This window comes from Cupressus sempervirens, chromosome 9 (genome assembly GCF_028749045.1).
Source record: "Cupressus sempervirens isolate cs-2001-9-10 chromosome 9, ASM2874904v1, whole genome shotgun sequence".
In the NCBI taxonomy this organism is placed as follows: domain Eukaryota; kingdom Viridiplantae; phylum Streptophyta; class Pinopsida; order Cupressales; family Cupressaceae; genus Cupressus; species Cupressus sempervirens.
In genome coordinates this window covers 446,905,571-446,919,927 of record NC_143126.1, presented here as the reverse complement: position 1 = coordinate 446,919,927, position 14,357 = coordinate 446,905,571, and the positions used below count along the sequence as shown (strand labels likewise).

Sequence of the window (14,357 nt, the reverse complement as noted above, 5' to 3'; positions counted from 1 at the left end):
TTATATATTCTTGGACATGATTGTAGAATTCGGATTTGTAACAGAGATCTACAACTTGCAATCTTTGGTGGCACACCTATGTTCTTGAACATGTGAGGACCTAAATCCTAAGTAGCTGAATCGGGTATGGGAATGGGTACGAAACGCTGGTACAACATAAATTTTTTTAGGATGTTGGGTACGGGTATGTGCACATCCACATATATATACAAGAAATCTATACATATCTAATATATATGTATGTGTGCTGCTAGAAAACATACCAATATCAAAAACAAAATAAATATAGAATTCAAATACCAACACATATGCTAGCAACTAAACAAAACAATTATAAATTTCATATTTTGAAACATAAGTATTTAATTTGAAATTCAGTTTTTGATATCAATAAAGATCGAGCTAGTGTCATGAAATATAGTTATTGTTTGCAATAGAAATAATACTAGAAATCATTGATCAACTCACTAATTAGAACCATATAGGTCATCATCATTATCAAGATTGTCATCAACATTGACATTAGATAATTGAATCCCACTAGTACTTGAACTAAATGCATGTTGACTACTTAAATCCTCAATTAGCATTGTTTGTGCAACAATAGAAAAATTTGAGTCAGAATGCTCTGGTTCTACATCCTACAACTTTGCTTTCCCTTCCTTGTTTTCATCATTTTTGTGAGTAAGAAGGCGCAAGTTTGAATGCACATAGATTAAATCCTCAGCTTTGCTTGATGCCAACCAATTGCGCTTCATTGAATGGATGAAGGAGTATGTACTCCAATTTCTTTCAGCTGAAGATGTACTAGCAACCTAATGAAGCAAAGGAAGATCTCACTGGAGTATCTAAAATCTAAGTAAAGTAAATCAAATGAGTTTGTTAATATCAAAATGACAACCATATTTAGAGTGTATACAAATCATATGCTTATCTGTGATAAAACTTTGATTGCTAGAATTTGGAGGCTTGGTGATTTGTGGCCATTGAGATACCACCAAGAGTGAGCATCGTTCCTATATTTTTCACAAATAGCAGTAGGACTATGACCAGTGGATGATACAAAATCAGAAAATTCACTTATAACTGAATCTTCCATTTCAATCACAGGGAAGAGTCTAGCAACAACTTTCTTGAATCCTTCACCTACTTCTACATCTTGATATGGTGGCACCCTTGTTGGCAAAGCAAGAATCTCTTCACTATAATATTTGGGACTCCATTTGAAGGCAAGAAGATGGAGTGGGGTGGTCATTTTGTTCCATCACTCAAAACATATTGATTGCACCTCTTTAAAGACGGTTTCTTCAGGGTCTTGCTCTTTGTCATTTATGACAGATCTCATACTCTCAATCATTGAGACTATTTCATCATAAACCTCTCCCAAGCATGGCTTATCCATGTCAGTAAAGCGTATCATATCTAGGATGGGCCCTGTGAAGCTAAGAAGGTATGCTGCACGATCCCACCAAGCATTTGCCAAAATCCTATTCCTAATAATTGTTGCCTTGTTAGTGTTGGATTGCCTCCATACGGTCCATTGTTGGTTGATCACCATAGGAGAATGTGCCTCTCGAACATTCATCGGTCATCTCAAGACAATAGTATTCAATGCAATTCTAGTCTCAGCAACCTATTTGAAAATAAAAACAATTAATTAAAAATAAAGAATGTGCATATATATATATATAATTTTACTAAAATAAATCACTGAAGTAAAACATAAAGATAAAGTATTTGAATTTTGAATTACCTTCAATAGCTCCAATCGCGAGAATGATCTAAAAATAGGTTGCAAGAAAGTGATGGTTTGTTATGAACATTTGGATAGCTTGAGCTTCATCATACACTTGTTTAATCCAAGTTATTTTTGTACCCAACTTTTGTAGTATGAGGTTGAGTGAATGCATGACACAAGCTGTCCAAAATATATATGGGAATCGTGTCTCAACTAACTTACCAAGAGTGGCAATAATCTAGTGGTGATAAGATCAAGGATAGATATCATTAGAATTGGATTCAAGGTCTATGATTGAAGGTTTGTGATTGAAGGTTGTGATCAAGCAGGCCTTTTGTAGTTTGGCATGTATGAAAGCATGCATACTGGGAACTTAATATAATTTTATTTCCTATTGAATAAAAGTTGATCTCACATTGTTCTCTCTATCACCTTGTTTTTTCATCGTGTTCACTCTTGCTACATGTCTGGATAGATTTCATCGAGATTCCTCCATCTGCATTAGAGTTGGATCTAAGGTCTCTAATTGGAGATTGTAATCAAGAAGGCCTATTGCAGCCTAGTATATGAAGGAATACATATTGGCAATTGAATATAATTTGATTTCATATTGAATAAAGGAAGATATAACATTGTTCTCTCTATCTCCTTGTTTTTTCGTTGTGTTCACTCTTTCTACATACTTGGATAGATTTCATTGAGGTCCCTCCATCTGTGGCTATGTTAGGTGGTATATAAGCCAATTTTGTTTTCTTGTAGAATATAGGTGATGAACTAGAAGTTGTGAAGCCTTAGTTGATTTGGTATGGGGCAATAGAATTGAGATCTAACCAACAATTGCAAAGGGTAGCAAAATGGTTTGTGGAAGGAGAGATGCAAATCTTGCAGGAATAGATATATTGAGATAAATTGCAGCCAGACTTGAAGTAGTAGATACTTCCCAAAGAAGGCCTATTGAATATGAGTGATAAAGAAATTTAGGAGAACCTGTACTTGAACAAGGGGATGAAAGATCCTTGAGAGCCCTGACTAGACTTAATGCAAGACAACATTTCAATTTTCCAGATTATGATGGTAAGCTAGACTTGGATGAACTGTTTGATTGGATTATTGAGATGGAAAAGTATTTCAAGTATGAAAGTACCAATGTAGATAAAAAGGTGGAAATTTCTAGCCCATTGAAAGGACATGCATCATTATGGTGGGAACATTTGCAAACGGATAGAGAAAGGAGAGGAAAGGAAAAGATCAAGTCATTGGATGAAATGGTTAATGAATTGGGTGAATTCTTACCGAGTGATTATCAATTAGGTTCATTGAGGAAGATGATAAATTTAAAACAAAAATAATCTATTATAAATGAGTATACCAAGTAATTATATAGTTTGGGTATTAGATATGGACATATGGATGATAAGGTTGAAAGAATTGCAAGGTACCTAAATGGTTTGAGTACTTCAATTCAAGATGAAATTAGTCTGGTTAAAATGGAAAGTATTGAGGAAGCTTAATAGTTTGCCATAAAGGGTGATGAGAAATTGAACAAGGGATAAGAACATAGACAAAGAAGAGGTGGCCAATTTCAAAGAGGTAGGACATTTAGTGGTGGAGGAAGATCTTCTTTAGTTCTGACAAAAGGAAAGTTAAAGTGGAAAGAAGAAAGTTCATACTAAGGAAGAGAAGGTTACCTTAGAGGTAATAACTATAGAAGAGAAGATAGGAGTTTGTTTAAGGGAACTTGTTTCAAATGTGGAAGAGTTCATAGAGCATTTGAGTGCACACAAAAAAATTCAAGAAAGAGGACCGATATCAGTTGTAGGAATGCGTTTATGGAAGAAGAGTCATTTGGATCTACAAATCAACAGGAAGATGGAGGAGCCTTGATGGTTAGTAGAGGACTATGTAATGAGGAACCTGATCAAGAACTGTTGTTAAGAAAGAGTTTCTTTAAAACAAGATGTATAGTTGCAAGAAAGTGTTGTAAACTCATCATTGATAGTGGGAGTTCAAATAATCTAGCATCAGAAGAATTGGTCACCAAGTTGCAGTTACCAAGGATCAAGCACCCAGAGCTTGATGTTTGGTATCATTTTTCAGATCTTGTTTTTGATACCATGAATAGTTTTGTACCACACTACAAACAGAGTTTTGATTTGGTAGTAAGAATTTCTGTCATGAGATGGTTGTCTCCATGTAATTAGAGATGTATGCTATTGTGCCATGGCAAGCTCTTCGTTTTAGATTAGAGCATTGGCATGATACGGTTTATCTTGAGAGTTTTTTCTTCTATGGGCACAAAGTTCTGATTTGTGGAGATCAAGTTATCCATGTTGTGTTCCTAGGTTATGCAGAGTTGCAGTGGGATTTTTGACAATTGGTCAGGTTAGTGTTCTTAGTATGAAGTACTTAGGCAGATTGGCCATAGATATTCTCTTGAAAACTAAGAGGCATGAGTGAGGTTATAGTTCTCTTGGTTTAGAGAACATTTGTGGAGACAATTTCTCTTTGGAGGTTTCATCATAAAGACTGAGGAGCCTACACCTATGGATGGACATGAGTTCATTATGGACCTAGAGGAGATTGTTCTTGGAGAAGAATCATTTTGACATAGTGTACCCTAGAGGAGCATTCTCACTCCCCACTCTTGGTCTTCTCAACATATTTATCTCCTTGTGCTTTTGGGTTTAGAAAATGGTTGAGATTGTTCCTAGTTTTATAATTTTTGAGTTTGGTCTTCTTACTTACAAGAGCTTTCATCCATGGTGGTTGGGTGTTGTAAATGCTCCTATATGGCTAGGTAAAGTAGATCATACTTGAAACAATTGAGCAATTGGTGGCATTGGTAAAAGGATGAGTTATGGTTTGTATGGGTGTTCCTTCCAAGAATTTTTTGAGGTCATCTATTGTAGTTGTACTTCATTTTTTTAAACTACAATATGTGGCCTTTTCATGAGGACTTGGAAGATGTTGTGTGACATTTTGCAGTTCGTTGGTTGTGGTTTGCAGGTGATGTCAAATTATTGTTACACCTTTTATGTGTTGATTGGTAGATTGAGTCAACTTTTGGTTGACATTGCTCATGCAATTTGGATTGCTCATAGTCTTCTAGTTTTTTGCACATCAATAGTTTTTGGTGTGTTTTGTTGGAAGATAGTATTTTGTACATGGTTAGTTGTTGTATGGGTTAGATATTTCGGCATAAATTTACTAATGCTGTATGGTTAGTTGGATGTAATTAGCAACTGGCTGTGGTTGCTATTCCACTTGTGATGATTGGCTATTGGCAATTTATTACCATGGGATTTGGTAAGGGAAAGTAGAGTTTAAGTGGGAGGTTGCAGCATGAGTAAAACTTCAAGTGGGAGATTGTTGGATGTGAAGTCTGACTATTATTTTCTTCTTTTGTGACTGTTCATTTCAAATTTCTCTTATTTTGCTCTTCATCTTCTCTTAAAGACTATTGTATGAGGATAAATCCTGATGTAACCAAGCTGTATTGACTGGATAAATTAAAAGCTTTGCTCTCTAGTGGATATAGCCAAATTGGCGAACCGTGTTAATTTTTTAATATCTTTTTTTTTTTTTGTGGATTCCAATTTGTCTTCTAATTTTAACAGATGGATAATTGAATAATGTTAACTACCATATTGATGATTAAATTAAATGTTATTATACTCAACTATAGTGAGGCACGGTAGAAACCCGTGATTGTTATGAGTGTGGTCAGCAACTAGTAAGGAGATACCATGAGTGATCAACACAACAATACAACCGTCAATCAGCAATGTTTATGAAGCATGAATCTAAAGAGGACATCCCTTCTCACCCCAAACAGAAGGTATAAGAGCTATCAAAGATTAGATATATAAGAGCTATCAAAGGTTAGATATATATACAGTTGGTATTAATATCCAGAGAATTATAGAATCAGATTTATGAAATATACTTGGCATTGTTATATATATAGTTTTATGAAATATATTTGACATTCTTTTATATATATACACACACGGTATTGATAGTTGGTAAGAGTTGTCATACATAAATGTTGTAGCTTATGTACGAGGCTATTCTGAATTTACTTATTATTATATTTATGTATATTAAGAATAGTTAGTTTATATATATATATATATAGTTTTATATAGTTTTATGAAATATACTTGGCATTCTTTAAATATATACACACACGGTATTGCTATTTAAAGAATTACAGAGTCAGATTTCTGAAATACAATTGATATTAACATGGTATATATATATATATATATATATATATACAAACAAAAATGTTGTAGCTTATGTACAAGGATATTCTGAATTTACTTATTATTATATGTGTATATTAAGAATAAGAACCCTTTATATATGTGTGTAAAAGGATGAAATGAAGATATTTACTACATATATAAGTATAATTAAATTTATAAATATTATAGATGACTTATAAATTATTCAGATTTATGTATGTGGGTTGCCCCATAATCAATAATAATGAATGGAGGAAGCAAGTTAGTGAATTGTAGTTTATGAGTTCCCCCAAGCTTAGTAGATCACTCCAAAGAGTAGAATTGGTAGTAGTGGGATATTCTTGTCTCTTTTGGGCTAAGAGGTGATTGTCATAGAGGGATGTTGTGCACTTTTGGGCTTAGTTGGGTTGAACAGTTTATAGACACCCTTTGGAGGCTTTCCTACCAAATTGATCTATAATTGGTTATAAGAATAAAGACACATTCATCATCCCTTCTAAAGTGTTTGCTGTTAATCTGTGTATTTACTTATTATCCATGACTTATATCTTGTAGTAATAGAATCTATTGCAGAATTACTAATTTGGGACAAAATCCAAGGAGACACTAATTGGGGACATCACAAAGATGCTAAAAGAAATGAACCATACATACTGTTGGCAAGCATCTATTAATCGGATATTGATTACAGATTATTATATTTAAATTTTATCATATGATATGTATATATATGTATGGATGTTCATAAGACACACACACACACACACATGAAAACATTACATTTATAATACATAAAAGACTATTAGAATGACCTAGTGTTAAACATATCACCAATGCCTTTGTAAGGGTAGGTTGGTTTGTGTAAGGGGAGGCGAGTAATTCCATCCCAAATTAGGTGACTCCCAAGTGGTGGTATTGATGGATGTTCATGAAACCTTTGGGGTTAATTGTGGAGATAGTTTCAAGCCATATGGTAGTAATTTTCCATCCTCCATTAGGGTTAGGAAAGAAGTTAGGATGATTTTGCAATATACAATCATGGATCGTATAATGAACTAGTAGTTAATCTCTTAAATTAGTTAAAATATAATATTGCATAACAATGTATATTGATGCCTGCTAGACGGACAATCCCCAGCAGGGAACATTATATTTGCTTCAATTGGACTAGATTCTTGAAACGTATTTATGGGTTTGTCTTATCAAATCTCTTAACCTTCGATTGAATTCATCTATTTTTAAAACCAAGTCATGTTTGTTGTCCTGCATTTTGTCACCACAAAATGTAGGTAACAATACAAAATATTTTCAACTTAGTTTCACATTTCTCTAAAATAGTTCATTATTTAATTGGCTAACATCGATCAATCAATCGACCCCAATTTGCATAATGAATCCTACTGAAGGCTTTTGTCAACTCCTTTTTGTTATTCATTTTATAAAGCCTACGCTTGACTTTTGAAGCCTTCAATGTCCTTTTTGGCATTTTCAAGTGTGTGTTTAGCTGCTTTTAGTCTTTTGGTTTCATCCAATCCCTTGCTTTCGGTTTTCCCTTCGATTTGGCACATCTTCGGGCTTAATCAGATTTGGCAGTCTAAAAAAACGATCATTTAAGTGCCCAAAAGGTGGACTATCCAGATGCAATTGCATATTTAAAATATCATGTTATATTTTAATGTTGACATTCACTTTTTGAAAAATATAACATTAATTGTCTTTATGTTATGTTTTTTTAAGTTACTTTATCACTTAAGTGATTATGGAGTACTTTATGTTATATTTTCATGTTGGGTTGCTTTTTAAATTTTTCACTAAAGTGACTTTATCAACTATAGTGTAAATATTATTTTTGACCCAATTAAGTTATATTTCTTCAAAAATCAATTAAACACGTTCTTAGTTGGTTTGTTAAGTTGTGCAAACGCAACTTTCATGTCTATTACATGTTTACATGCAAATGCATTCCTATAGTGCGATTTGCACTAGAAATGCATTTAATGGACTTCCGAGATTCCACTTTGCATGAAAAAACTCCTTTACATGTAATTGCCTCTTGAGAGTGCGATTTGCACTACAAAGGCATTTTAAGGACTTAGACAATTGAAAAGCTACATTTTCAAAAAATGTAATGGTCATCCAAGGGTGCGATTTGCATGGAAATGACTTTTTACATGTTAAGTGTTACATGCAATGCCCTTGGGAGAGTGCGATTTGGCATTTTAAGACATGTAATTGCATCCCAAGTCAACGTTTTTGCCTTCCAAGGCCAACAAAAGCCCAATGCATATTACATGATACATATTTTTAAAATTTGTAATGGAGGTCGAGAGTGCAATTTGTGTTCTTTATCATATTACAAGTTTTTAAAATATGCAATAACACATGAAGAGTATGATTTGCATTTTTGGCCAAATATATGCAATTAAATACATGTGTTTGGCATGGAGAATGCGATTTGTGTTCTCAACCTCCAAATGCATATTTTTAAAACATGTAAAGGCTGCAAGAGAGTGCAATTTGGCATTTGAACACATGCATTTGTTATTGGAGATCACGTTTTTTCCTCCCAAGGCCAAAAACGTCCATGCTCATGCAAGGAAAGGGTACTTTTTGAAGGAAAACGTCCAGATTTCTCCATTTCAAGCAATGAATCGATCACAAGGAGGGTATTTTTGAGTTTTAATGCATAAACATGCATTTGGGGCTCATGATTATGCATATCCAAGACAAAAATAACCCAGATTTTTGCTTGAAAAGTGCATGTTTTTGTTGAAAATGCCCAGAAATTAATGTTTCCAGCCCATGTATATGCATTTGGAAGAGGTGTTTTGGGTTTTGGATGTATGATTTGTCAACCCAAGTCCACGTTTTTGCTCTATTTCTCCAAAAAGGACTCATTTACATGGATTTGGAGGGCACTTTTTTGGCCAAAAATGTCCCAATAGGTGCATTTCATCAAAAGTGTTTTGCATTTTAGGGTTTGAAGATCACATTTTTGGCATTCGCATACAAAAACACCTCATTCGTTGACCAAGGAAGATCACATTTGCAAGCATTGAAATAGTCAGAGTTGTTTGCGAAATTCAAAATTGAAGAGAAGTCTTTCATTTCAACTTCTTTCTCTTCCACATTTGGCTCTTTCATCTCCAAGTAAGTAGAAGATTTCAAATTTGCCTGTCTATTCTTGCTTACTTTTCTATTTTGTTGCATATTTTGGTTTATCATTGTACACTCGTTCAAAACCATGCCATGCATTTTGAAATTTCCTTTAAATAAGTTGAAAACTTCTATTTTCAAAATGCTTGGAATTTCTCCAAACTCCAAATTCAAAATTGGATATAGGAGAACAATTTGATAGTTGTCATGTTTGAGTCAATAACCAAAGGTATGTTTTTTTCTTTGTGCATATTTTTTTTTATCTGTTGTTCGCTTGCTGTTTTTAATTTCCTTTTTGCGGAAAGGTTAATGATTTTCAAAATGCTTGGAATTTCCCCAAACTCCAAATTCAAAATTGGATATAGGAAAACAACTTGATAGTTGTCATGTTTGAGTCAATAACCAAAGGTATGCTTTTTTCTTTGTGCATATTTTTTTTCTGTTGTTCGCTTGTTGAACACTCATCCCTCATGGATATGTCATTGTAACTCAAATCCAAAAGTTTTCATGGATCTTATCTCATTGGAAGATGTTTTCATCTTTATGTTGCGGTGCACTCGTCAAGATATGTCAGAACTTCTTCAAAGAATTGAGACATCTTGTCAAGAAGACATGCTTTGATTCTCAAGAAGCAATTATTTGTTTAATCTCCATTTTCCCAATGGTTGTCCAAGAAGTTGAGTTTGTGTGGGAATGCGCCAAGCATGTTGCTTCAAAAAAGGAAAAAAGAAACAAAAAAGAGTTTAATGTGTTGGTGGAAAGTAGTTTCGAGTTTACATCTAGACACCATCGAGAAGGTTTTCAAAGTGTTAGAGACTCCAGAGTGTGCCAATATACAAAGGAGAGCTCATGACAATTATGAAATGAAGAAAATCTTGATTACGTCAAGTTTTGAAATGACAATGAGCAATTCATCAAAGAAAATTAGAGGCTATCAAAAGATGCAACACCATGATTATTAAGGTGACTGCAGTGTTACAAAATACAGGAACTCTCGATCTTATGATTATCTTGGATTGCATCATCAAGTACAATGCCTTTGCCGACAATCTGTAGGATTGATTCATTGAGAATCAACAGTCTTACCATTTTTTTCTAGTGTTTTCCATGTTAGTAGTAGGAGAGGATGAATTAAATGAGACACAATTACATGTAATTTGATTTACATGTCCTTCAAACGTGTAATCCTATAATTCATATCACCTAGTTAGATTGGGTCAAAGTTGGTTGAGTTGCTCCCACTTTTGTTCCTCACTTTTTTCCTATATAAGAAGTGCCCCCCTTATTGTAAAAATCATCTTTTGTTGTATGCAAGAAAGCTCTGCTAAGCTTATGCAAGTATAAATTTTATTGTGTAGTACCAATGTGGGAGAAAAGTGAATAAAGGAAGCAATTGGATTCGAAGCTTTGACTAGAAGCAATTGTGATAGCGCAAATTAGAAACTTCTACTATAATTTGTGCCTATTGTCTTTTATTCATGTTATTATTGTGTGTTTAATCATTAGATCATAGTGAGTTAAGAAACAATTAGAGCTGAAGCTTTGACTAGGAGTGATTGTGGTAATAAATAGACTAGAACATTTGACTATAGCTTAGTATTGCCATCATAATTCACAAAAATAGTTAGAATTTCATACTTCTGGAAGTTTTTGTGCCCCAATGGTAGAGGTTATTCTTATAGAATAGATTAAAACAAGACCTAGAGCCAAACTAAAACGTTTTCAATCAGCCTTCGAGTTTCTTTCAATCAGCCTTTGAGTTGGTGTTGGTTTATTGATAACACCGTTTCCAACTATTACATAGAATTGTAATGAGAGATTTCAATTTGCCCATTACTCGCTCCGTGGGTAAGTGGATTCTTTCTAAGAGGAAAGAATATTGGTAACACCTTTTACAAATCTCTCAACTTCTTGCTTACCTTGAGTTGATCCAAGGAATGGTGAGAAGGGGGAGCCTTCCTTTTAGGTAGGAGAGACTTTGTCTCATACGTTGTGGCTGGTCATCCTATTTTGCGATTGGATTTTAACAGAACTGTCGGTTGCAAAATACCCAGCCAACAATGTCTTTGAGTCAATAGTCCACTGTATACCACTCATGAGCTAAGGTTGCCAACTCAACGCCCTCTCTCTCCATCATTAGGTTCAATGAGCAGTAAGTATAAGTTTTGGAAACAATGATTTGACTGTAGTATTACTTATTCCATCAAAGTTGGGCATTGTAAATTTCCCAGAATGGTGTTGAAGATCCTTCTCATACCCTTCCCTCCTATGCTCTCCTTTAGCTATTAGTCCTCAATACTTGGTGCTATTCATATTATTTTGATAATGATCGAGTCCTCTCATCATCTGGGCCACTTCTTTTAATGTTCCAGACACGTTGAGATGAAGCTCTTCAGATCTTCTAATGAAAGCCCCTGCGTCTCATGGCCTATGTCAGTCATGGTGCCCTTATTTTTTTTCCTTTGTCGGCATATTTTCTCTCACATGGGCTGGTAAGGACTTACACTCCGATACCAATGAAAGATACCTGACTTCTAACAGGACTTAAAACACAATATTCAATATAAATTGAAAAATTACGCAGAATGAACTCTTTTTGTCATAGCAAAGCATTTCCAATTACAGATGAAAACATACAAATTTCCATTTGCAAGTTTGTATCGGCTTTTTATTCAGTTCTCAGAATAAACGTTTCAACGCTACATTTAGAATGTGACAGCTTACAGAGAATACAAATGAGGGTTACCCATCTCTTTGTAAACTTTCAGCATCCTGTTGGTCTGGCTTACTGATTTCTTATTTGCAATGTCGATCCTCCAACCTTATGCCCTAGCCTCAAATTTGGCGAATCTTCTGTTGAAGCATTTTTAGTGGCCCCACTTCTTCACCAGTGGCCTGAGCTTTCACTCTATGTATTTATGCATTTCTAATATTATTATGAATTTGTCTTTTTGTTTGCAAGAATTCGTTTTCTGAAAAATAATATTCATTCACTGTGAATGCAATTTAGGTTTTTATGAGAATTGTATAGATAAATTGCATCTAATGTCTGTATTGGTCTGCAGATAATTTTCGTTGAAGATAAGCATCTTAAAGAAACTTTACTGAGGGATATTGATGAAAGTCAACTTCCTGAAATCTATGGAGGGAAATTGCCGTTAGTACCAGCACAAAAGTTTATTCCAGCTAACAGTCCCCCTGTTACATTGAGTACTGACGGAGATGGATTCTGATAGCAGTAGACATACCAAAATAGATTATCTTTTCTTTCGTGATTGTACTGTATTTATTAATCTTTTATACGATTGCACTATGTTCTTCTTAATCCTCGAGAGTGTCTTATTGTGCAAGATATTTGCCAGAGCTATTTAAGTATTGAAATAATCTTTTCAAGGGACTTCCCAATAACGTTTTATTCTACGAGCTTTCAGAATTAGTTGTGTTAATTTTGTTCTTTCATTCAAAATGGAGCCGAGATTAAATCAGTATTTGTTAATAACTCTTTAGATTATCTTAATTAAAATGAAATGTTGCTATTAGGCCTTCTGAATATGATTGTGTAAATTTTTATCATCAATATTTTAGATCATATGCTATGATCTAGCATCAGAATGTGAGAATTCAAGAATGCAAAAGATGGAGGATCATGGAACGTGATCCAAAAAGCAGTAGAACATATAGCTACAGATTCTCTAAAAAACTGCAATACCTACAAGCCAAACTAAAAAAGTGGAATACAATGGTATTTAAAAATCTATTTATTGCACTTGGAATGTTTAAAGAAGGGTATGAGGAGGAAACATGGCTAAAAACAAGAACAAAATACGAGGTTATGATGTGCGAGGAGATTTACTGGAGAGATAAGGCTAGGAAGGTGGGTGAAGGAGGGAGACTCCAACACATGGAAATTTCGTACTGCCACCAAACCCAAGAAAGCCAACAAAAAAATTGATGAAATAAAAAAGAATGGACGGGTCATTGGCTGTAAGATCTGAAATTGAAGAGGAAGTAGTGAATTATCTCTGCTATGCTCGACCATCGAGCATCCACAATGAGCAGTTTGATAGGTTTATTCTGGAAATTATCTCAGAAGGGTAGAAAAATATGTTAATATCACCTACCTCAGAGGAGGTGCTGAAGCCGAGCAGTATTCCTACTGAATCTGGACAAGTCAGCTAGGTTGGACAGATTCCATATGAAGTTCTATTAGAAATATTGGTCTTTCATAGGCAAGGACATTTTTGAAATTGTAGAAGAATTTAAAACAAAGAATAAGTTTGTTGAAGATCTACATCATACTTCCATTGAACTCATCTCAAAGAAGTCTGGACTTTGGGCACAATAACTTCAATGAGCACAGATCCATCTCGTTGTGTAATACTATATAATGTAGTATACAACATTGTTTCCAAGGAACTAGTGAATTGCTTAAAAAGGATTGCTCAATGTGGTAGTATTTGAGGAATATAATGGATTCGTTGTTGGTATAGAGTTGAGTGATAATATTATTATGGTCGATGAAACAATGTATACTATAACAAAGGAGTGGAGCATAGGTAGGATGGTGAAACTGGATGTAAAGAAGGCCTATGAGATTTTTAATTAGGATTTCCTCGCAATAATTATAAAAGAGTTAAACTATAATGCTCAAACGGTGGAAATGACTTTTTATTGTTATTGCATATCGACTCCCATGTATTTAGTACTAGTCAATGTCCCTCTTTGTAGATTCTTGGAAGCCACAAATTGACTGAGGTAGGGAGACTTGAAGGCTTGTGGAAAGGAATAAAAAAGAGTGTTATGTCAACCTTATCACTCGTTCAATTTGTCAACAACCAATCTATTTTGGGAAACAAACATCAAAGAGGCAAAAATCAAGGAAAATTGGAGGAGTTTCCCAAATCGTCTTAGCAAACCATGAATAAAGAAAAATCAGATAATTTCTTCAATATTGAGAGCTCAATCAAAAGGAAAATTGTAAGCATGCTTCAATTCACTATATCTTGTCTTCCAACCCAATTTCTTGAAGTGCTTTTGTTTGTAGGCAATTGTTGTTTGAATCACTAGGAGGATGTGGTGTAAAAATATACAAATTAATTAGCAATACAAGAGATAAAATAGTTCTCTTTCATTAGGAAATTTATGATATTGACAATCCCATTTGCATTATGCCATGCTACAAATTCACTCGTAAGGCAGTATCAAATATGGAG

General features: G+C 34.2%; 1 protein-coding gene and 1 long non-coding RNA gene across 9 annotated transcripts in view; one reads left to right on the top strand and one right to left on the bottom strand.

Moving 5' to 3' along the window:
- LOC149539227 (uncharacterized) overlaps positions 1-12,577 on the top strand; it is a 137,966-nt gene extending 125,389 nt beyond the window's left edge. For all 3 annotated transcript variants that reach the window (XM_089800562.1, XM_089800563.1, XM_089800561.1), the window contains one exon: positions 12,210-12,577. In XM_089800562.1, coding sequence (XP_089656688.1) covers positions 12,210-12,377 — 168 coding nt within the window. In that variant the 3' untranslated portion in view covers positions 12,378-12,577. The remainder of the gene's footprint in view (positions 1-12,209) is intronic.
- The window catches only part of LOC149539226 (uncharacterized), a 68,918-nt gene extending 55,398 nt beyond the window's left edge, over positions 1-13,520 (bottom strand). For all 6 annotated transcript variants that reach the window (XR_016356198.1, XR_016356195.1, XR_016356199.1 and 3 more), the window contains exon 1: positions 13,266-13,520. This is a non-coding gene — a long non-coding RNA (uncharacterized LOC149539226). The remainder of the gene's footprint in view (positions 1-13,265) is intronic.
- Between the last annotated feature and the right edge of the window lie 837 nt (positions 13,521-14,357).